Consider the following 23,634-nt stretch of genomic DNA (forward strand, 5'->3'; position numbering starts at 1 on the left):
TTTGATCGCAATATGTCCACCGCGACAGAAAATCGAACATTCGGCCTTACGCTCAGCAGTCCACCGCCATAACCACTTAGCGAACATAGCGGATACGTATCATACGTATAAATAAAAGTTCAGTCGTATTAGGTTGTTTCTATTTTCTTTTTAATCAAACGTATTCCGTTTAACGCACTGAAAGAATTGCAGGATATTAGATTAACAATTTTTGTAACCCATGTTTCGAATAGCCACTAAGAAACATGAAGAATAATAATTATACCTGCTCTTAAAGGCAGCTTTCTCAAAAATTGTTTAACCTGCTCAAAAAACCGGCATACAGGTGGGACCGGTATTTACCCCGAGCCCCCAAACAATAATTTAAAACAAAATGTGTACACTGGTCCGAACCGGTAAAAATGAGCAGTATATAATACGGGGGTCGACTTTTCGCCGCAGTTTATTCAAAAAGCAAATAACCTATATTCTGGTATTTAGGGTACGCTCTTCATAGTCATTAAGATCCACAAGAAACTCCAGGTCAACAGTAACCATTCTAGCCTCAACCGGACCTTAGCTTTCCTCGCAGTTGCCTCCCATGCGTGTATATATCCAAGGTATCGGGTGTAACAGATGAGCTAGTAGTGCAAAATAAAAATTGGGAAGGTGATTCAATGTCCAGCAGACGTCGATGTCTTTCTGACTATGTCGGGCTTGAGAATGGAGCAGAATCCCTTCTCGAAGTCCTTTATCCAGTCAGTCCTCTCTGTGAGGGGACTAGCAGTGCCGTCAATGTCCTTAAACTTTTTACTTCGATATCTCCGAGATTTTCGACACACATCTTTAGAGTACAGGTACTTACGGGAATACCTTTAACTTCATTAGCTTTGGCATCGGTCCACAACAATGCCTACATGTTACAAACAAAATGGCGGGATCGCGTTTAGAAAAACACGGTCTCGAAAACGAAAAGTAAACATACAAGGTATTCTGTAAGACTCCACCTAGTGGACTGTTCATTTCGGCCGTTCCTGATTGCCTAGGGCCGCTCGTCTCGTCCTCGCTCGTACAGCTGCATCCAATCAGCAACGCCCGAAATGGGCAGTGCAATAGGTGGACTCTTGCAGAATACCCCCGCCCCCTCCCCCCTGCCTCTTTGATAAGGCATGTGTTCGCAGCCTGACTAAACGGCACTCTCGTACTTACGTGCTTGTGTGTGCTTGTTGTCGACCGCGTTGACAAGCTCGAGGATGACGTAACGATATGCCACTACTGCATCTGCAGGGCTGTTGTATTCCTTCAAGGCTTCATATACGCACTGAAATATTTAAAGCAGAGGGCGGAATATAGGACAACTAATCACCTCGGTTAACCATGGATTAGAACAAGTCACGCCCAACGTGCACGTGACTCAAATGCCATTTTCGCAACCCCGCAATATTTAGCCTTCTTTCAAAGCCTGTGAATAAAAGAACCTGCATATACCAAATGATGGAGATTTATATAGCTAATGTTGTTACGAAGTAAGAATGGTTACTTATTAGTTATGAGGAAGACGTGTAGAGAAATATATTAGGAAGCTTAATAACATTCAAACTTTCTAGCAGGAGTGCTTTATGAGCGTCCTTTGCTCGAATAGTTATAAGGTGAGGGGCTAGGCCCCAACTGAAAGCCTGCCTCTACATTATGTTTTGAAAGTCGTCGCTTATGTTCAAGTATCAGGTGTCCTGTACGTCGTAATATTCTACCGTACAACCAAATCATTAGGACGTATGGGCTTTTCACGTAATATGACTAGTCCATGAAAAACTAGAAACACAGCGGTGGCGTAGAGGTAGAACACCCGCCTCGCGTGCAAGAGGTCCGTGGTTCGAATCCCGGTGCTGGCAATTTTCCACCGGATTAAAAAAAGAATCCGCGTGTTGATAAAATTGCACAAACAGGCCTGGAGTGTGGTCTGCTCCCGGTGACCAGAACCGGTAACGCACTCCCTCACCAGACCTACGCCCCTGGTGCAGTACTTGGCCGCAACCTCCTATATGAACACAACAATCAAACCCCGGCCCTCAGTCCCCAGCAGCTGCCAAGCACCTAACCATGGCGGCGGTCAGACCTACGACGCAGCAGAGGGTGCTAAGAATCACTGGCTCCGGACAGGCCGCCATAGGAATATGAACCTGGCAACGTTTAACGCTAGAACGTCATCTAGTGAGACAAGTCTAGCAGTGCTATTGGAGGAATTAGAGGGTAGTAAATGGGATATAATAGGGCTCAGAGAAGTTAGGAGGCCAAAAGAAGCATATAGTGCTAAAGAGCGGGCACGTCCTGTGCTACGGGGCTTAGCGGACAGAAGAGAACTAGGAGTCAGATTCCTGATTAATAAGAATATAGCTGGTAACATACAGGAATTCTGTAGCATTAACGAGGGGGTGGCAGGTCTTGTTGTTAAACTTAATAAGAGGTACAAAATGAAGATTTTACAGGTCTACGCCCCTACATCCAGTCATGACGACCAGGAAGTCGAAAGCTTCTATGAAGACGTGGAATCGGCGATGGGAAAAGTGAAAACTAAATACACTATACTAATGGGCGACTTTAATGCCAAGGTAGGCAAGAAGCAGGCTGGAGACAAGGCAGTGGGGGAATACGGCATATCCACTAGGAATAGCAGGGGAGAGTTAGTAGAATTTGCGGAACAGAATAATATGAGGATAATGAATACCTTCTACCGCAAGCGGCATAGCCGAAAGTTGACATGGAGGAGCCCGAACGGCGCGACTAGAAATGAAATAGACTTCATACTCTGTGCTAACCATGGCATCATACAAGATGTGGACGTGCTCGGCAAGGTACGCTGCAGTGACCACAGGATGGTAAGAACTCGAATTAGCCTAGACCTGAGGAGGGAACGGAAGAAACTGGTACATAAGAAGCCGATCAATGAGTTTGCGGTAAGAGGGAAAATTGAGGAATTCCAGATCAAGCTACAGAACAGGTATTCGGCTTCAACTCAGGAAGAAGACCTTAGTGTTGAAGCAATGAACGACAATCTTGTGGGCATCATTAAGGAGTGTGCAATGGAAGTCGGTGCTACCTCCGTTAGGCAGGATACCAGTCAACTATCGCAGGAGACGAAATATCTGATCAACAAACGCCAATTTATGAAAGCCTCTAACCCTACAGCTAGAATAGAACTGGCAGAACTTTCGAAGTTAATCAGCAAGCGTAAGACAGCAGACATAAGGAAGTATAATATGGATAGAATTGAACATGCTCTCAGGAACGGCGGAAGCCTAAAAACAGTGAAGAAGGAACTAGGAATTGGCAAGAATCAGATGTATGCGTTAAGAGACAAAGCCGGGAATATCATTACTAATATGGATGAGATAGTTCAAGTGGCTGAGGAGTTCTATAAAGATTTATACAGTACCACTGACACCCACGACGATAGTGGAAGAGGAAATAGTCTAGAGGAATTGGAAATCCCAAAGGTAACGCCGGAAGAAGTAAAGAAAGCCTTGGGAGATATGCAAAGGGGGAGGGCAGCTGGGGAGGATCAGGTAACAGCAGATTTGTTGAACGATGGTATGCAGATTGTTCTAGAGAAACTGGCCACCCTGTATACGCAATGCCTCATGACCTCGAGCGTACCGGAATCTTGGAAGAACGCTAACATAATCCTAATCCATAAGAAAGGGGACGCCAAAGACAAGAAAAATTATAGACCGATCAGCTTACTGTCCGTTGTCTACAAAATATTTACTAAGGTAATCGCAAAGAGAATCAGGAACATCTTAGACTTCTGTCAAGCAAAGCCCGTAGCCTAGCGTTTGAGTGCTACAGACAGAAGGGCGAACGACCTTACCTCCATACCTCGATACTTCTGCCCTCAGCCCTACACATACAGAAACGTACCCGAAGAACTCTAAGTATGGAGGACTGCCTGCATGATCTTACATATTCAATCTATGTACCCCACATCTTGGCCGAGGCTTTCTATAAGTTGAGCAAGAGAGTTATATACCAGTGTTTTTTTAAGGCATACCATTGGTATTTTGGTGCATAAAACGATAGGCGAAATACTATTCTTATTGGCATGTCTTCTTTGTCAATTTAATGTATGAACTGAATTACGCAAGTCAAACTTTACAAACATTTCCTGAATACACATCCTGGGCAATATAAGGCACGAAAGAGGTGCGGTAGCTTTCCATTAGCAAACGTAACATAGAACCTACGAAAAAGTTCACTAACGATTACAACAGTCCCTAAGGTAAAATTTGAGTGCAGATATACACGTTTTCCTTTTGCGATATGCAGAGGCAAATAATTTGAGATAGATATGTAGCAGAGTCGGCAATCTGATCTGGGGTTCAAGCACGTCGACTTTCATACATGAATTGAGAAAGGTTCCATAGTAATTGCTGGGCCGCATGTATTCCAGAATGTACTACACAGTTTGCGTCGCGCATACAATGAGATTACAAAACAATCGCAAACCATGACAATGGAAACAAGAGCGAACGAGGCAAAACTAAGCAAACGAAAACACGCGCGTCCAAGAGCTGACGCGAGCGGACGATAGTACGAAACGATCATTCCGGCTGAGGCCAGATAGGAATACGCATCGAGTCTTCGGCCGGTTCTGCACGAAGCCAGTTTCCCGCGCGCACGTCACTTAAGGGGCAGGCTTCATTGGTCTCCGTCGTTCGCAGGTTGCGTTTTTTCATCTGCCGCTCCGCGCTCGCACTTTAATCCTTCGTTGTTGAGTTCGTTCGCTCGGTTACGCCGCTGCGATCACCGACGCTCGTCGCAGAAACGGGCCATGAATATCTGCGGCCTTTAAAAAAAGCCTGACCGTGACGATGCTCCTTAATGCGAAATATGCGCACAGCTTTAAACTAGCTTTCATTTCGTGATGAGGCAAATAACTTGAGACCTAAACCATCGCGCAGACTGGTTGCGCGTCAGCGCCATCAGCGCCTTCCCAGATGGAGGAACAGTATAGAAACGCTCACATGATCAGTGGCATGGGAGCCAGCTGGGGCTGGAGACCATGACGAAGGCGCGAGCAGTGGAACGAATGTGCTCTCGCGGCTGAGATACCGAGTTGAGATACCGGGTTGAGGTACCGAGACGCTCAACCCAGGAGCGGACGCCTAAGAGCTGCTCTCTTGTACGTTTTGCACTAAAATTCTCTTAGAGAAAGCGAGCAGTGTACGGTACGTAAGCGCCCTATAGTCCTGTACCAAAAATAAAACTATAAGCGTTCTTCTGTAGTTATCAAATTTGAATTTGAAGAATCTAATTAGTTGATTTAGTTGTCAGCCGCGCGCTTACCTTTACCAATGGCCCAACAGCATCAATTAGATCCTGCACAGTAAACAAACACAATGCCATTCACAAAACGCGGTGCAGTAGATTGGCTTAAAAATTTTACGAGTTGGTATATGCGAAACGTGTCAAGCTGCTGTCAAATCATTACTGTACCATTGTCCGTTTCTTATGACAAAAGTAGCATTTGTCTAGTTGGTAGAGAGTCCAGGTTATACCGGCATTGAACCGGACGTGTCCTAAGTCTAACAGTTGTTTGTTTCTGGAGTAGCTTTCACAACTATTCCTTCCTCTTTACAATGGCCACAATTCCTGAGCGTGAACGTTGTTGGTGCAAAGAAACAACTGAAGCACGTTCTGTGTGATTGCCCATTTGTGGTAGCACAGAATGGTTGTCGGCAACACGCTGGACAAGCTTGACAACCGTCACTTTAAGAAAAGTAATTTTCGGACATTGGTTCCAGGTGACGTCAGCCCTAGATGCTCTAGTAGCATTAGTGGGTTTCAGTCCCACTGGAACTGACTCAAAAGCTGCAATCATTGTCACTGGCCTTCATAACGCTTGTCAGTCCAGATTGTCATCGCATCTTTTCTCCTGAACTTTTCTATGTATTCTTCACGGCAGCGCAGGGCAGCAAAGCAGCCAGTCACTCTCATTGACAATTATGCCTTTTATCTCTTTTCTCTCTCCCTAGGATCTCTGTGATTACTGCTTTATAATTACCTTACTGAAAATGCTTGCGTCATCTGACATGAAGCTGGACGAGTTGAACGGGCAACATGGAGTCTGAAGCATTAAACACATGCTTAATATTTCTAGCGTTCCTGTCAAAAGGCGGAGAAGTTACTCAGCTGGGCGGGATCGCAGGATGAACTGAGGCACTGTGAGAGAATTAAGTTTTTCATTAGAACATTACCTTTTAACCTTTCTCATAACATCTGTTATTGGAACACCGTTGCAAAGGACGTTCTGTCTGATCCACCTCATTATTATACCTTCAAAGACCGACCATCGCTTGAAGGGGGATCTACCGTCTTGTTGCACAAAATTGCGTAATGACTCATTTGTTCATATAAAAAGTGTCGCACGGAACCACCTTCCCTCCACAATCTGGCGATTGTGGAGGGAAGGTGGTAACTCTGCATAACTGATGGCGACGCGTTCAAGATCGCTTTATAAGATCGCTTTTTAATGTATGTATGTATGTATGTATGTATGTATGTATGTATGTATGTATATATATATATATATATATATATATTAGCTTCACGACTTGCCATTTTCCCCCTACTTCTTTCTGTAGTGCCTTTGGGCCCGGAATGTATCTTCAATAAATGAATAAATAAATACGTTATTCTCGGTTCTGGATGGCAAAATAAATTCGTATATGATACTCGATATTCACTCATGCCATGACTGAATAGCGACCGAGAAATATTTCTTTGTTATAAAGTGAACCTTGCTTGTTTGTCTGCCTCCCACTAACCCTTAACGCTTCATTGCCGCTTTCTACAATTATAAATCAAAACCATCGCATTTTTACTACATAAGTGGGTGGCATTATTAGGCGGGCGTAACCAAAACAAGGGCGTCTAAAGCAGTTATGAACTGGTAAACCCACTTTCTAACCCAGCTCTTGTTACCTATGGTGGAAACAGGCGCTTTCATACTCGACGCTCTTTGTAGCCACGAAGTGAGCAGACAAGTTTTTGCGGAGAGTCTCATAGATTCTTTCATTCTTTTTCTGGTAGACGAACTGCATGGATGATTTTCCTGCCTTGTTTGTCCATGGTATACAGCAACGTCCAGACTTGGACTATTTGTGATCTTTTGTTCAGGCCTGCTGCATATTGGTAGTCGTCTAACTCCTAAACACATTCCGGCCACTCCAACGTCCGGTTAAAGCTGAAATTTTCCGGTGATGGAATTGCCGATTAGGCGACCGGTCGGACGGGTGGTCACAAAGGAGTGCCCATTGCACACATCACTGCCAGTAGAGCGCCACGACAACCGCTCCCAAGACACACGGAAGACAAACACTATCCCAGTTGTGACATCGCGTCGTGCCTAAGGCAAGCCACGACCAAAGAGGAGACTCAGGCACGCCAGTTGACAGATGCACGGCGAAAGCATCCCGTGTTTATTTCTGCTGTGCTCCTATACTGGCAGCAGCTGATAAGGAACGACCATTTGCTGTGTTACCATGGTTACGCAGAACTGTGTGCGCACAAGACAGAGTGCCACCACGTAAACACTAATGTATTTAGTGCTAAACTCGTAGTGACGTTGTGAATAATCGCTGTCAGCCTAGTAATAATACCGGATCTGGGTATGTACCGAGGTCTACACTTTCATCTAGAATACTGATGCAAGGAAATCGATTTCAGGGTGTTCAGGCCAGCTTGAGAGACAGTGGTTCTGATCAGCACTAGCCATCGCATTTTTACTACATAAGTGGGTGGCATTATTAGGCGGGCGTAACCAAATTGCATCCAATAATGGACCCAAAAGGGGATTATAATAAAAGCCTACGGTGTTCGAATATTATAAATTTTGACTACGATTTATACCGGACTTCATATTCTGTTCGAATTAGAATCGAGAATTACCTACTTGAAGTTGTCGAATATTCGCTCTGTTTGCGTGCTATAAAAGAAAACAACCGCTATAGCACTCCAAAGGGCAAAGAACTAATGCAAGTGAACTCGTCCAAATGATTCCGAAGGCAGAAGGTTCGACCATGCACTGGCGAACCAGTACCCCAGAAAGGCACTGAGGAAATCAAATACGAGCAATAGTTGGATAAATTAGCATATTTCGCCTCCAGGGGCCCACGAATTGGGTGCTTCCTTTCATTTATCATTGGGTCTGTTTCAGCACGTTTGGATTCCGAAACTATTTTCTCCGTTTCAATATTGCAAATAGTTCCTTCAACGAGCACTGTCCTTAAGTACGCTTATCTCTTGTTCTACAGTTTTTTTTTGTTTCGTTGCTGCGCCTGTCATGGTGCGCTAGATAGAATCATATTTCCTTTGCCTCTTATTCACAACCTCCTTAGTTGACGAGAAATCCAGTCGTTCACAACAAGGAGTGTATCGGCGAAGCTAAACAAGTCTTTATTTGGCAAAAAAAAAACAAAATTGAACTCTTACTTTTCACTTTGTATCAAATTTCTATATCTGAGTCATTATGGGAAGGTCCTCTTTTTCTGTGAATAGCCGTATTCCGTTCGGTGCGAAATTTTATTTGAACATTCTAGTAAATACCTATAATGGAACGGCCTCACAACTTGACTATATTTAATAAAGGCTTAATGTGACGATGGCTCTTCAATTTAACGCCTTAAGATTGTCTTAAAAGATTCTCTAAATATTTGCCTAGTCGTTTGGGATACTGCTTTCTGCACAGTTTTCGACTTGTTGATTCCCTCTTTTGTACACGTTAAGTTAAATAAAACGTAGTGTCGCTGCAATTGTATCCAGCAGGGCGGCAGCAACTCCATGCGCGCAGACTGTTGACCCGTTTGAAGGCAATAAAAATAAAGTGTTATGTTTCTGGTAAAGCGAACATTGTGCTCCCCAGAGATGTTGTTAGATGGTACTCTAGTGCGAATGTTAAGAGAAGCTACAAGTAAGCCTGTTAAGGGGGCATGGGGAAAACGGCATGTTAACTGATTTATGTAAACACCGTTGTTCGGGCATAAAGCGGCTTTGTGACTTTGTAAATTGATCATTTTCAAAAACCTGTTGGAGTGTAAACAGAACACTATGCATTGAAACACCATGGGCGCAGAGATTCATTGCCAGTATGTGGTTAGAAAGCTGTGGTTGCTGGGAATTTCGCAGAGAAAGAAAGCGTAATGAATAGAGCCAGTAAAATATGCGAAGCCATTATTATAGAGATGGACAAATTCACGTTCTACCTTTTTTCATGACAAGTTAGGATTCCCTCGTTAGATTTCCCCGCAGGGGCGTCTGCGCAAGCAGGCGTTTGGTGTGTTGCGACACCACGGACCCGAGCACACGAGAGTTGGACCCTCCCGCGTGTAGCCGTGCGCGGCTTAGCCGTGTCCGGGGAAAGGGGGATCCTGGGGGTTGAGCCGATGCCGGGTGTTCGGACCTTTAAGGCCCCCCGGTGGAGGCAACACACCTCTTTGGCCTCTGCTTCACGTAGACGGCACCCCCGGACTGACCCACCCGGGGGAAATCGGCAGTCGCCTTTTCCTGTCCTCCTCTTCAATCTTCGACTTTCTCTCTAGCCTTTTCATCTTTCCTGTCTTCTTTTCACTTCTTCTTACTTCCGAATTTCCTGGCGGCAAGGGTTAACCGTGTGTAGTATATCCAGTCTTGGTTATATGCATTAGGTTATAGTGGCGGTGCATAGCTGGCGTGTGCAGGTTGCTCACAACCTGTAGCGTCCCCTTGTTGGGCTCGGTGGTGGGTGGCTACCACCGCCGCCGAATTTCAAACCATATTATGGCAGAAGCTTTTCCGCGACTTCCAGATCGGCCTCTGAAAAGAGGCCGCACCGATGCACCTTTTCAATTCACCCTCCGAACCGACATAGACAACTTCCAACGTTACCACGTCTTGCATAGTGAAGGATCACAAAGCATGCGTAAGCTATCTCCTTTCTTGGTGGCGAAATGCCTCGTTGAAAAAATTGGCAAAGACTATAAAGCCTCGAAAATGACCAGTGGAGACCTACTTATAGAACTGAGAAACAAAGAACAAGTGCCAAAGCTGTCCGAACTCGCCAGTATTGGTGAAATCAAAGTCACGATTTCTCCCCATCGCTCCCTAAACACCAGCAGGGGCGTTATCTCAGAGGAAGATTTTCTCAGCTTGAGTGACGAGGAACTTCTCGAAGGGTTCCAAGAACAGAATGTCATTAAAGTACAGAGAATTACAATCCAAAGAAACAATGAACAACTCCCGACCAAACATGTGATCCTCACATTTGGTACTAGTATTCTTCCCACTTCTCTCGACGCAGGATACCTAAAGATAAATGTCAGGCCATATATACCGAACCCGAGGCGATGTTTTAAGTGCCAGAGGTTCGGCCACGCATCACAATCATGCAGAGGCAAAGAAACATGCGCGAAATGCAGTGCCAACGATCACCCATCTGAAAACTGTAACGCTCCCCCACGCTGTGTGAACTGCAAAGGGGATCATCCAGCGTATTCACGATCATGTCCCTGTTGGAAGAAGGAGAAGGAAGTGATTGCTCTCACAGTAAAAGAAAAGATTTCATTTTTTGAAGCAAGGAAGAGGCTTTCACTCTTACCTCAAATAAGCTATGCCAATGTGGCGCGACAGGGGGCAGCGCCACATCGGTCTCAGGAGTCTACAGAGGTCACAGTCAGTGGTCCTGTAGCAACTCCATCCGCCCCCTCGGTGGCAGCAGCTAGTGCTACTCCACCATCATCCAAGACGGCCCTGCAGACAGTCGTCCCGCAGGTTCCCAGGCTAAACAGAACGCGAAGGCCCGAGGCGCGTGTCTCGGCGCCTGGCTGTCGATCATCCAGCGCCTCAGAGAAGGCAATGGAGGTCGACACTAAAACCCCGGCGTCATTGACGCCAAAAGAACAGCGCTCTTCTGAGCGCCCTAAGAAGGACAAGGTCCTTATAACTCTACAGAAAAAGGGACAGGCAACCTGAACGGTTACCGCCCATTAAACGTGTACTGTCCCGTATCGCATGTCACCTTTAGTTTTTTAAGTTCGCAAACACCACTACATTTTTCATTTTAGAAACATGGCGTTCATTGTTCACTGGAATTGCAGAGGTCTTATACACAATATAGGTGACATCAAAGACATTATCAACACTTTTTGGCCAGTTGCAGTGTGTCTCCAAGAAACGAATCTTGGTCCAAAAAATACTAACATTCTCAAAGGTTTCACCGTTGTCCGAAAAGACCGCGAACACTCTAGCCGTTTGTCAGGAGGAGTCGCCATAGTCGTTCAGGGCGGCACCCCTACACGAAATGTTCAACTGAATACTTCTTTCGAGGCTGTTGCCGTCACCGTTCTATCGCATAAAACCATCACCATCTGTTCACTTTACATCCCACCCCATACTCATTTTACTATTAGACAACTGGAAAATCTAATACACCAGTTGCCGGAGCCTTTTATTCTGGTAGGAGATTTTAATGCCCATTGTAGCCTCTGGGGTAGCGATAGAACAGACCAAAGAGGGCAAGTAATCGAAGATTTTATTTTGTCTAACAGCATATGTCTTTTAAACTCGGGTTCACCAACATATTTCTCACCAAGCTCACGCAAATTCAGCTGTCTAGATTTAGCCTTCTGCTCACCGTCTGTTTTTAGCGATTTTAAATGGGAAGTCCCCGACACTTCATATGGAAGTGATCATTTGCCGGCATTTATCAAGCTCTCATCCACATTACCTACAATAAACTCTAAGCCACGTCGCTGGAAAATACATCTTGCCGACTGGCCGCTTTTTATGAAACATGCAAAACTTGAAGATGTCTGTTTAAATGAACTCAATGTAAATGAAATTAATGAGAAGTTCACTACAGTTTTAGTTTCAGCGGCAGAAAAGGCAATACCTCAAACATCCAGTCTTGTGCGCAAAAAAAGTTTCCCCTGGTGGACCCCCGAGTGCACAGAAACCAAAAAGCTTCAAAATAGGGCCTGGGGTATGTTACGAAGACACCCCACCTATACCAACCTTTTATGCTTTAAACAGGCCAAAGCCAAGGCACGATTTATCAGAAGGCAGGCAGAAAAATCATCGTGGAAGAAATACGTATCTTCCATAAACAGTACAGTTACGTCTAAACGCATGTGGGAACAGGTAGGAAAGTTTCGGGGAGATTACTCATCTTACACAATACCGTTACTTACAAGTCCAGACACACAAACAACAATACAAGAACAGGCAGATATACTTGGCGAACATTTCCGTGATGTATCCAGTTCAGGAAATTATACGAAGGAATTCTTACAGTACAAACAGTCTGCTGAAAAACAGAAGCTACCCACTACTGGCGCGTTAAATGAACCGTACAGTTCCCCCCTCACACAACAAGAAATAAACAGAGTCCTTTCTGCAGGTAAAAACACAGCGCCAGGACACGACCGTATCCACTACGCCATGCTGGCTCATCTATCCCAGGCATCTGTAGAAGCTCTCCTTAAGTTTTTCAACATAATCTGGGAATCTGGTATAATGCCCGAAGAATGGAAAAAAGCAATAGTAGTTCCATTTCTAAAAGCCGGTAAATCCCCAACATCCGCAAGCAACTACAGACCCATTTCCCTCACAAGCTGTCTGGCAAAATCATATGAAAGCATTATCAATATTAGACTCTCATTTATCTTAGAATCAAGAAACCTCATAGACCCCCACCAGTGTGGATATCAAAAGGGCTGTTCAACTACTGACCATCTTGTCCGTCTAGAACATGAAATTCGATATGCGTTTTTACACAAACAACACTGGCTTGCAGTTTTCTTCGATTTGGAAAAAGCCTATGATACCACATGGAGATACGGAATTTTAAGAGACCTGGCTGACCTCGGCATCCGTGGTAAAATGCTAAATTGCCTAGCTGATTTTATATCTAATAGAACATTTCAGGTACGTCTGGGTACAGTACATTCTCATACGTTTACGCAGGAAAATGGCGTTCCACAAGGCTGTGTTCTCAGCACGACACTGTTTATAGTAAAAATGAACTCAGTTAACAAGATTATACCGTCGCCTCTTATGCACTCTGTTTACGTAGACGATCTCCAAGTGGCTTGCCGCGCCTCAAATTTGCCAACCTGTGAAAGGCAACTTCAAATGACAATAAATAAGCTTACACAATGGGCTAACAAAAATGGTTTCCGTTTCTCCACACAGAAAACAGTTACTGTTTTGTTCTCTCAGAAACGAGGGCTACACAGCGATCCAGTTCTAAAATTGAACGACACCATACTGCTGGTGAAACAAGATCATAAGTTTTTAGGAGTAACCTTTGACACTAAACTGAACTTCCTAACTCACATAAAAGCACTAAAGATCAAAGCAAATAAAGCTCTAAATATTCTTAAAATTTTGCCCCATAAGCACTGGGGTTCCGACCGAACCTGCCTTTTACGTGTTTACCGGTCTCTTGTGCGTAGCCTTTTAGACTACGGCTCCGTGGTTTACGGTTCAGCCAGACAGTCCTACATCCAACGACTTGATCCGGTACATAACCTCGGACTGCGATTGGCAAGTGGTGCCTACCGAACTTCACCTATTCCAAGTTTATACGTCGAGTGTAATGAACCCTCCTTACAGCAGCGCAGAGCATTCCTCACATTTTCCTACGTACTCAAAATTCAGTCATCACCCCAACACATATGCTACAACATCCTCACACAATGCAACACACGCTTACACTACACAAATAAACCGAACTCGATTAGGCCACTTGTCCTGCGGTATGAGCAATACTGTCGGGATTATGACATTCCCCACGAAGTCCTCCAGGTTGCCAAGAAACCACAACGGCTGGCTCCGTGGCACGATTTCACACACTTATGTGATTGGACGTTAACACATCTAAAGAAAAGAGACATCCCACACGAACACATTATACAAGAATTCCGTGCACTTCAGGACAAATATCAAAATAACATGCAATATTACACTGATGGCTCTAAAACAAAAGACCACGTGGGTGTGGGGGCCGTAGCGGAAAAGTGGGAAACAAGTATTCGATTACCACAACATGCTTCTGTTTTCACGGCTGAAGTTTACGCTATCTGGGTTGTTGTTAAAAAGATTATAACTGATAAACACGAACATGCAGTCATATACACTGACTCTTTAAGCTCACTGAAAGCTCTACAGTTGAAATCAGAGTGTGAACCCCTGATAGGAGACATTTTAAACATGTTGGTGCTTAACGAGTACGGGAGGTCAATTCGTTTCTGTTGGGTCCCAAGCCATGTCGGGATACCAGGTAACGAAGCAGCTGATAGCTGTGCATTGATGGCAGCATACAAAAATATTACAAACACGAAACTACCATATAATGATAGCATCCGTGCAATTAGAAAAGCCTTCACGGTAAAATGGCAACGCGAATGGGACCGTTGTGCCGACAACAAGCTACATCTCACGAAACCCATAGTAGGCGAGTGGAAGTCATGCAATCATCAGGAGCGGTTCATCGAAGTAGTTCTATGCCGACTACGCATTGGGCACACACACCTCACGCACAATTACTTACTTACGAAAGAAGACACACCAACATGCGAGAAATGTCAACAGCCACTAACAGTTATGCACATATTACTCACATGTATGCAGACTGAAACACACAGACGAACACTTTTGCACAAATTATATCAATTACACATACCTTTACACCCCGCTCTAATTTTAGGTGATGACCCGCTAGTCCCATTATGTGACGTCCGTAAATTTCTACACGACACTGGGTTTTTACATAAAATATAGATTAACAAAGCCTTTTCCTTCATAAACGTAATTTTTAAACACCTCGTGTTTGGCGCAGCATAGCCTCAGCCGCTTTTGCGCCATTAAACCCCCATTTAACTAACTAACCTCGTTAGATTTCTTAGAAACTAGGCTGCAATGATAATGAGATATTACAGTAGAAAATCGTCGGTCACCCTTACCAAGGCCAGGTTTCTCACGTATGGCAATTCAATGCCTTTGCAGGACTCTGGAAAATAATATCAGTAACAACAACCACATGCTGAGAAAGTATGATAAAACCTGCTTTGGGATAAAAGCTGCGTCCCTGTATTTGAATATTATGACACCACGATGTAGGATTTTTTTTTTTCAGCAGGCAAGTCGTGCGCTAAGTATATACAGGGATAGATAACTGTTTCAGAATAATTAAATATTTTGATAGAAGAAAATTAAACAACAGCAAAAAAAGCGTTTCTAACTTTTGTGAAGTGCTTCGCCATACACAGCTTTTGAACTTCGTAAAACAGAACAATTGTTTACCTTCAGTCGCAGAGGCAGCACTTCTTATATAAGCGAAAGGTGAACATAAAGCCACATAAGCTATGGCCACTAAGTAAAGCATGATATATCGACGAGCTATTCAGTACCAATCAGCAAGAGAACACAACGGAGTACGTGGCACGTACGCTGTGTTGTCAGTGAGAGCACGATCTCCCGCCCTTTTCAAGCACAAGTTTTATCACTCGTAACGGGCATTTCAGGTACTAGTATTAAATGGCGCAAAAATATGACAATGCTCCCTGTGTTTTTCCGAACTCGCAGCTCGACACGTTTTAAACCGCTACATGCTTGAAATCCGAAAACGTTCAGGTGTGTTGGAACATTTCCTGCTATTGCTAACATGCATCCTTTGCGAGTTCTAGTAGTTGTGCGAGAGTAAAACACATGGAAGGTCAATACCGCCTTGAAAAGTCCTATCAAAATGAGTAGAGGGAGGCAGCTATTGTTCTTGATTCATTGGCTTGGCCATGAGTTCGCCTATATGTTGAAATAACCAGACGTGGAGACAGCTGTTCGTCGGCGGTCCTGATAAAGCACTTTCCGTTACCGGCTGATTGCATTATTCAATACGGTCATATAGCATTTGCTTGCTTTTAGTTTACGTATGTGTCTTTATGTATTGAAAAGTAGTAGTTCATGCTGTGCTGATGAATTCACAAATGAATTCTATGCAAAGCGAGTACTAAATGACGCTCTACCTCGGGAAATCTTAAATCCATGGGGATGGAGGAATCGTTTTGCCCTGCGTAAGCTGCAAGGAGTTTCATAAGTGTAGTTACCTTTAGAAGTAAAATTAAAATCAAGCGACCCTAGCGAATAGAACTTTTAATTAGGCCCATGATAATGTTTAGAAAAGGTTGTCAAATTCGTCTATGCAACTCAGTAAGAAATAAAAATAACGCACTTGTGCAATTGCTTCAGCCGGGACATATAAAATGGATACAACTGATGCATAACACACTTTCGTTTCTATCTTTGCACAAACTTCGTAAACACAAACAATTTGATGTAACCTGTAGGTTCCTACCCCACATTTCCTGCTTCGTATATCTTAAGTCATGCAGTTTACGAAGCTGCGGCATCTGTTTTTCGTGCGCTATCAGGTATTTATATATTTCATGCTTACGTTAATGTTTTATTCTTACAAATTTCCGAACATTTATATGAAAGCGTAGGTTATAAATAAGAATCGTGTTTCTACAATGAGAAGAATGTAATTTTCTCTCTCTAGTGCAAGCGATTTCGTTCAAACGGCGCATAACGTGTTTTTATGATTACAGCTTTTCAAAGTTTTACGTACACTGAATATTGAAATCGGGAGTGCACGCCGAGCTTAAGCTTTGTTTCGATGCTCCTGTTAGGCGAGTGTCATTTAATTTTTTTTCACGTGATCCTATGAGCCAATTTTCTAAAAAAAAAGAAAAGAACTGGAGTGGCGACAGTTTTTAAACGTACAAGTCCCGGCCCAAAGACAAAAACACAAAAATAAGGAATACCGTACTTAATAAACGTACATTTACACTGTTAAGCGGATACAATTATTTCTGCAACGTGAAAACGTTCGTTATTGAAGGGGTCACAAAAACGCCTGCCAAGATAGTTCGACCCTGGAGGCATGCTAGGCAGTATAGGATGAAAAGAAGCCTTTCTAACAATTGCATTTGCACATACCATGTGGATACGATGAGCGTGTGCTGAAATATTCCTAGTTGTTGGTTGCGGCAGCGGACAACAATGGAACGGGGAAAGCCCACTGATTTCACATTATATTAAAGACCCCACAGCCTAAAAGGAAAGCTGAAATTCATTTTCAGGGTCTAGTGGTTTGATCACTGATTTAATTATTTTACTTAAGATAATTGCCGGTATTGAGCGCTGGCGTCTCTACACATTATACTACTGTTTGTCAATAATAATAGTGTTCTATTAGTGTTCTTCTATACCTCATCTTGCAGAAAGCACCATGACCTTCAAAGCTGTAGCCACTCCAGACACTGCGTGTATGATTGTGCATACGATAGTAGAGCACTAAAGGTAAAAATACAAGTGAACATAAACACATCTAAAACATTAACACGAAAGATCAATTATAAACCGGGAGCAACGTCATTTACCCATGCATTGCTTAGACCACAAAAGCAGGCCTCTGCTCAACCAAGTTAAGGTACTGCACAAGTGCCATAATAAAAAAGCACGAGAACTTCTTGAGTCATATTATATAAAAAAGAAGGGACAAGCATGCATCAGTGACAGATCGGTCATGCTTTACAATAGGGAGGCACGTTTCTTAGATAGTATGTTTAGGTAAGCCACGCCATTGGTTTTTTCCTATTTTGGGTTTTTTCTTCTGTTATGGTGCTGATACCCTGAAGCGCCTGCGCTGGCATGGTCTGATATTTAAGTGTTTTTCCTCGAATAAACCTCACTTGTTAGTTTGCGCCTGTCCTGTCTTCTTACATGTGATTGTCTAGAAAGCGCAACCAATGTTTCCAATTACAATGAACCAACTTGCCCAACAACGCATCCTGCTAAACGTCAAAACATCGCCGGATATTCATGGCGATTAATTTGTGTTCTAAAATTCTGCTCGCTGGTGGGATGAAAAAATATATAAGCAGTACCCTAGAAATCTTGTTCTCCTCTAGGCTCGTTTATTTAATGGTACCAGGGGACGTGCCAAATTTGCAAGAGAAACCGCAGTAGCGTGTTCAATTCGGCTGTTTGATGCACTTCAGAACTTGCAGGAAAAACAGGATAAAGGCGAATCTAGACCAACAAGCAGCCGACTAAAAGCTCAAAACTATTGCGTGTGGGCGTCGGTATAACAGAGCACACTCAGGATCAGGAAAAAACACGTACGTCATCACAACTAGCCGTGAGCTGGATAAGCATTGCCGCCATACATTGTAGCGATACCAAAGGTACACTGCCACTGTTTCACCACTTTTGTGTGTGGTTAATGCCTGCTCAATGTGCAATTTTCGGTATAGATAGCACGGGCAGTTTGAACATGTTTACCTCCATCGTTATTTTGTACTAAAAAAATTTACATTTCAATATGGTTTATCTGCGTAACATCTGTAGTCTTTTCATTTCATTTTTTATCTTGTTGTCGCTTGAATATAATAATTGTGGATTTCATTATATTGCATCTACAAAAGTTACACCGTAGCTGTTTAATTCTTGTGCTTGTAGCTAAAGCCTTTTTGTGCACTGTAACCCTTTTTATGGAAATCTAAAACTGAGCCTCGCGTATTTTTTTCGGGGGGGGGGGGGGCGGGAGGGGAAGTAGTTTTTTTGGGAGCAGGTGACCTGTCAGGCCTTTTATCTTTAACATTTGTCGACTACGAGCACCAGAATTTTTTTTCTTGTTGCTTGAAGAACGCTTCACACGAAGAACAGTACACTTCACTAGACATATACTAGACCCGGAATGGCGCCACCTAAGGAGAGGAAGGTAATGTTCAATTAAAACGTTTTTATTCCATTTATAACGCAGAATCTTATCCTGTATCTATTATATTATTCACATATTAGCATGCTTAAAGGCAGGCTTTCAAAAAAAAAAGAAAGCCTGAGACATTGCTTACAATGACCTCTAGCGAGCGCAGAACTTATCTCTTTACCGTGCGGACCGCGAAGTTCATTTTCAACCTTACGCCCACAGAAAGATATGTTGAGAAATAACTTCCTTAAATCCCCCCACCCTTCTCGCCGAATCACGTGTACAATAGATGAAATCATTCTGAGCCGGACTGGTTGGTGTTTCGACGTAATAATGTAAACCGCCCAAGAAATACACCAAACCATCTTTTTCTTTCTTTATTACGCTGCACAGTAAAGGTCACTATTGCTCCTTGCACCAGGCAATCGACATTTAGTCCTTCAAAAGCCTCAAGCTCGTTCAACAAATATCATGCCGTATTCTAGGGAATATTCGGGGATCACGGGAGATGGAAATTCAAGACGATGAGCAATACATCATCCGTGCGGGTGGGCGAGGCAAGAGCCCCCTACTTTTGTTCTGCCGCTACATTATTCTCTCTTTCAGAGAGACGATAGTTCGCTGAACTCCAGCGGAGCACATAATATCCCCCAACCCCCGCCCCCGTCGTCTTCCGAATGCATCAGGTTAGTAAGTTTGGAGCGCCCAGCTGTGGGGTCGCTCAGAATGATGTCATCAAAATGGCATCAGTAGTCATTGTGCGTTGCCGTTAGAGCTCGTTTGTTCCAGTTTATTGTCTCTACAGGAAAGCAGGTCGTTCAATGGAGCTAATGCATTCGAGAGCGATTGACTCCGTGCGTTTATTTGAGCACTATCAAAGAACAGGTCGGTCAACAATTCTGGAGAAGCCATTCAGAGAGCTATTCCGAAGAAGGCGGAATTACGCACCACAGATGTGGAGTCTTCACCGCGTCGACGCAGCATTTACGGCTACTACGAGTATCACTACTGCTAATACGGTTAGTACAGTTGTAACTATTGTTGCTGCCTCTTTTGTCTAGTGGTACTGCTATTACTACTACTACTACTACTGTTCGCACTACTTCGACTGCTACTGCAGCCACTATTACAGAGACAAAGAAAGCTGCCGCAGCCACTACGCCTAAAAATAGTAGAATTATTAACTGAGGATCTTGTTAACCTTATACTGTTCAGTGCTTTTTCTCCAAAGCGACACGGTTGAGTGCAGAACTGTTTAATTTTATGGACATCTCATACTGTATAGTAATTGACTCACGGCTTTCCGAGCGCAAAAGCTGGCCTTGCTCCTCGGTTGCACAGCATGTGGCCACGGACGCTGTATGGAAAGCAAGTAAAAATTCAGTTGCTATTTAGAAGTAACTGCGAAAGAAATGCGAGAGCACTACGTCGCACTTTCTTGAGGTGCTGGATCCATGACATCAACCGCGTTCACCACTATGCAAAAGACTGTTCAGGAGTTCATTCGATAGACGTCCTGCGTCTTTCAGCAGCGAAGTGCCTGTGATGGTGGTCCAAAGCAAACGATCGTCGATGACACACACACGCACACATATATATATATATATATATATATATATATATATATATTGTTACGCATGAAGAAAACGAAGACCGGTGACCCTGCTTGCGGTCTCGAGTGAGGGAAGGAAGAAGAGGACAACGCTGAGCTGATCGACCAGCTGGCCGCTCTTGCGCTCACCTTCGCGACTTAGAGTAAGGTCCCCCTTCATCCGTAAGGGTTATAAACGGTCTCCTTCGCCCGTAACAAAGTGGTGGAGGTGTGGGGTACCGCTCACAACAACGGAACCGTCACTGCCGCAGCTTCGTCGAAGCCGTCGACTTGCCGGCCTCCCGCCATCAGCCGTGACAGTCTTCCACATGCCAGAAGAAGGAGCCACTCCGAGGGCAGCGCCTAGCAGTCCACTGCCATATTACCGAGTTCCACCCATCTTTGGAGGCAAAGCGGGGGAAGATGCCGACGAGGGGCTCGTCCACTACAAACGAGTGAGCAAATCCAACGGGTGGGATGCAACGGCTCAGCTCACCAATGAGGTGTTCTCCCTGAGCGATACCGCCCTCGTGTGGCATGAGAACCACGAGGACGCGCTTAAGAAGTGGGAACATCTTGTGGACGAATTAAAGGCGTGTTTTGGGGACTCAGTCGCCAAAAAGAAGCGTGCGGAGCAGACACTGTCGCAACGGGCGCAGCTTCCAGGTGAGACGTGCACAACATATATCGAAGAAGTGTTAAAGCTGTGCAAGGTGGTCAGTGCTCGCATGTCGGAAGAAGATAAAGTTGGACATTTGCTGAAAGGAGTGGCTGAGGATGTGTACAGTTTTCTAATTGGAAGGGAGAGCCTCAGTTCTGTGTCCGACGTCATTCGGCACTGCAGAACTTTTGAAACGCTCAAGATGCGTCGGATTGCGCCAAAGTTTGGTCGGTTGGCAAACGTTACGACGGTTGCCAGTGTGGACACGAGTCCTTACCTCGACCTTCCTTCGACCATCCGACAGATTGTCAGCGAGGAACTTTCCCGCCGCGAAGAGTTGTTGCGTTCAACTGCTGACCACCATGGCGTGTACACGTCACGTGAGGCTATGACGGCGCCACATTCGGCCCCTTGGCAACCGATGCTTACCGCAGCGGCCGTAGACTACAGCGCAGCCCCACAGTCGAGGATGACAACGCACCCTCCGACTCCGCGCTATGACCAACGCGCTCATCGCACGCCTTCTCGACGCCCGATGTATCGTCGTGACACACACCACGAACCAACCCACTACACGCGGGAAAATGATAATATCCGCTTCATTGAGGAACAACCAAGGTTTCCACCTCTCCCGGTGTGTTGTTCCTGCGGTGTCCCGGGTCATATATCGCGGTTTTGCAACCAGCGTATGACCACGTGGTATGGGCAGCCCTCAGAGTTTTCTCGGCCCTCCGACCGGCCACACGGTGCCTCGTGGCCAGCACACGTATCATCTGGCGACGAGTATTGGCTGAGCAGCTCCCGGAATCGCTCCCCGGCATCTGACCGGAGTTTGACACCCCCACCGCAACGTCGTGCTCCCCGTTCTCCCTCACCGTGGCGTCGCACCACGTCCCCTTCGTCACCGGAAAACTAGCTAGCGCGGCCGATGGAGGTGAGGTCGCTGGAGACGTGCTACTGACAGAAATACCTACTGTGTTGATGCTCAAAGACAAAGTGCGCGTGCTTTTAGATAATGTCCCTGTGATGCCTCTGGGGGACACAGGCGCAACAATTTCGGTCATGAGTGTCTCTTTTAAACACGTGTTAGGGCGAAAGTTTTTGTTTAAATGGGACGAAGATTCAAAGTTCTGTGGAGTGAGTGGTGAGTCGTTGCGACCTATTGGGGTGTGTAGTGCTGACTTGTTTTTGGGAGGCCATGTTATTACGACAGAGTTTGTAATTGTTCCTCGGTCGACCCGTGATGTTATTTTCGGCATGGACTTCTTGTGGGAGTGTGGTGCTACTGTCGACTGCCGCACAGGAAAAGTATTTTTAAGTGGTAGGATTCCATCAGGACTCCTGGAGAACCCTGTAGATCGCGAAACTTCACTGTGTGTTTGTGGTGATCCGGTCATACCTGCATAATCTACCGTTTGCGTTCCCGTTATCTCTTGGGGCGCCGATTCCGACAGCTTCGAAGCTACCGTAGAACCGATGTACTTCAACTGTATGAAGAAGATTGTGTTGGTGCCACGTTGTGTGGTGTCGATAAAAGGCGGACGCACTGGCTTATAAGCCGTAAACTGTTCTAAGGAGCCCGTTATGCTATCAGACGGCATGAAACTAGCCTTTGCCAGGGAACACGCGTCCTTATTAGTGGCTGAACTTTCAGATGTGCCGGAAGAACCTGATGGCCACAGTTCGGAAACGGCCCTTTTGACGATGGTAAATAAATCGCTCAGCACGAGTGAACGGCGAACATTAGTGGGTGTGCTTTTGAAGCACGTTTCGGTAGTCGACTTTGCGCAGAAGGACAAAATACCTGCAATCCCCGCGTCTCGAACGCGCCATACCATCAACTTCGGCAAATCCGATTAGACAAAAGCTATATCGTGTTTCACCATCAGACCGCCAGATTATCAACGAACAAGTGCACGAAATGATGCAAAAAGGAGTCGTACAAGAGTCAGCGAGTCCGTGGGCAGCTCCAGTGATTCTTCCTAAAAGAAAGATGGATCTTGGAGATTTTGTGTCGACTATTGCCGTTTGAATGCTGTAACAAAAAAGGACGTGTACCTACTCCCACGTATTGATGACACAATAGATTACCTTCATTCCGCCTCTTACTTTTCCTCAGTAGATTTACGATCCGGCTATTGGCAAATTCCGATGCATCCTGAAGACAAGAAGAAGACTGCCCTTGTAACCCCTGACGGACTCTTCGAATTTAATGTGATGCCATTTGCAAATGGAATTGCAATGAATTGCAAATAGAGTCAGGAACACCTTAGACTTCTGTCAACCAAAGGACCAGGCAGGATTCCGTAAAGGCTACTCAACAATAGACCATGTTCACACTATCAATCAAGTGATAGAGAAATGTGCAGAATATAACCAACCCTTATATATAGCTTTCATTGATTACGAGAAAGCGTTTGATTCAGTCGAAACCTCAGCAGTCATGGAGGCATTACGGAATCAGGGTGTAGATGAGCCATATGTAAAAATACTGGAAGATATCTATAGCGGTTCCACAGCCACCGTAGTCCTCCAAAAAGCAAGCAACAAAATCTCAATAAAGAAAGGCGTCAGGCTGGGAGATACGATATCTCCAATGCT

At 44.7% G+C, this 23,634-nt stretch overlaps 1 protein-coding gene across 2 annotated transcripts in view; it reads right to left on the reverse strand.

The window, feature by feature from the left end:
- The window catches only part of LOC142564923 (uncharacterized), a 63,086-nt gene that overhangs the window by 25,011 nt on the left and 14,441 nt on the right, over positions 1 to 23,634 (reverse strand). For both annotated transcript variants that reach the window (XR_012824712.1, XM_075676132.1), the window contains exons 2-6: positions 20,079 to 20,138; positions 14,976 to 15,022; positions 6,169 to 6,198; positions 5,323 to 5,355; positions 1,189 to 1,300 (exon numbers count right to left, since the gene is read on the reverse strand). Coding sequence is in view for 1 of the 2 variants with exons in the window: in XM_075676132.1 (XP_075532247.1) it covers positions 1,189 to 1,300; positions 5,323 to 5,355; positions 6,169 to 6,198; positions 14,976 to 15,022; positions 20,079 to 20,138 (282 nt within the window). In the remaining variant the exon portion in view is untranslated. The remainder of the gene's footprint in view (positions 1 to 1,188; positions 1,301 to 5,322; positions 5,356 to 6,168; positions 6,199 to 14,975; positions 15,023 to 20,078; positions 20,139 to 23,634) is intronic.

Source organism: Dermacentor variabilis, chromosome 11 (assembly GCF_050947875.1).
Source record: "Dermacentor variabilis isolate Ectoservices chromosome 11, ASM5094787v1, whole genome shotgun sequence".
NCBI lineage: Eukaryota > Metazoa > Arthropoda > Arachnida > Ixodida > Ixodidae > Dermacentor > Dermacentor variabilis.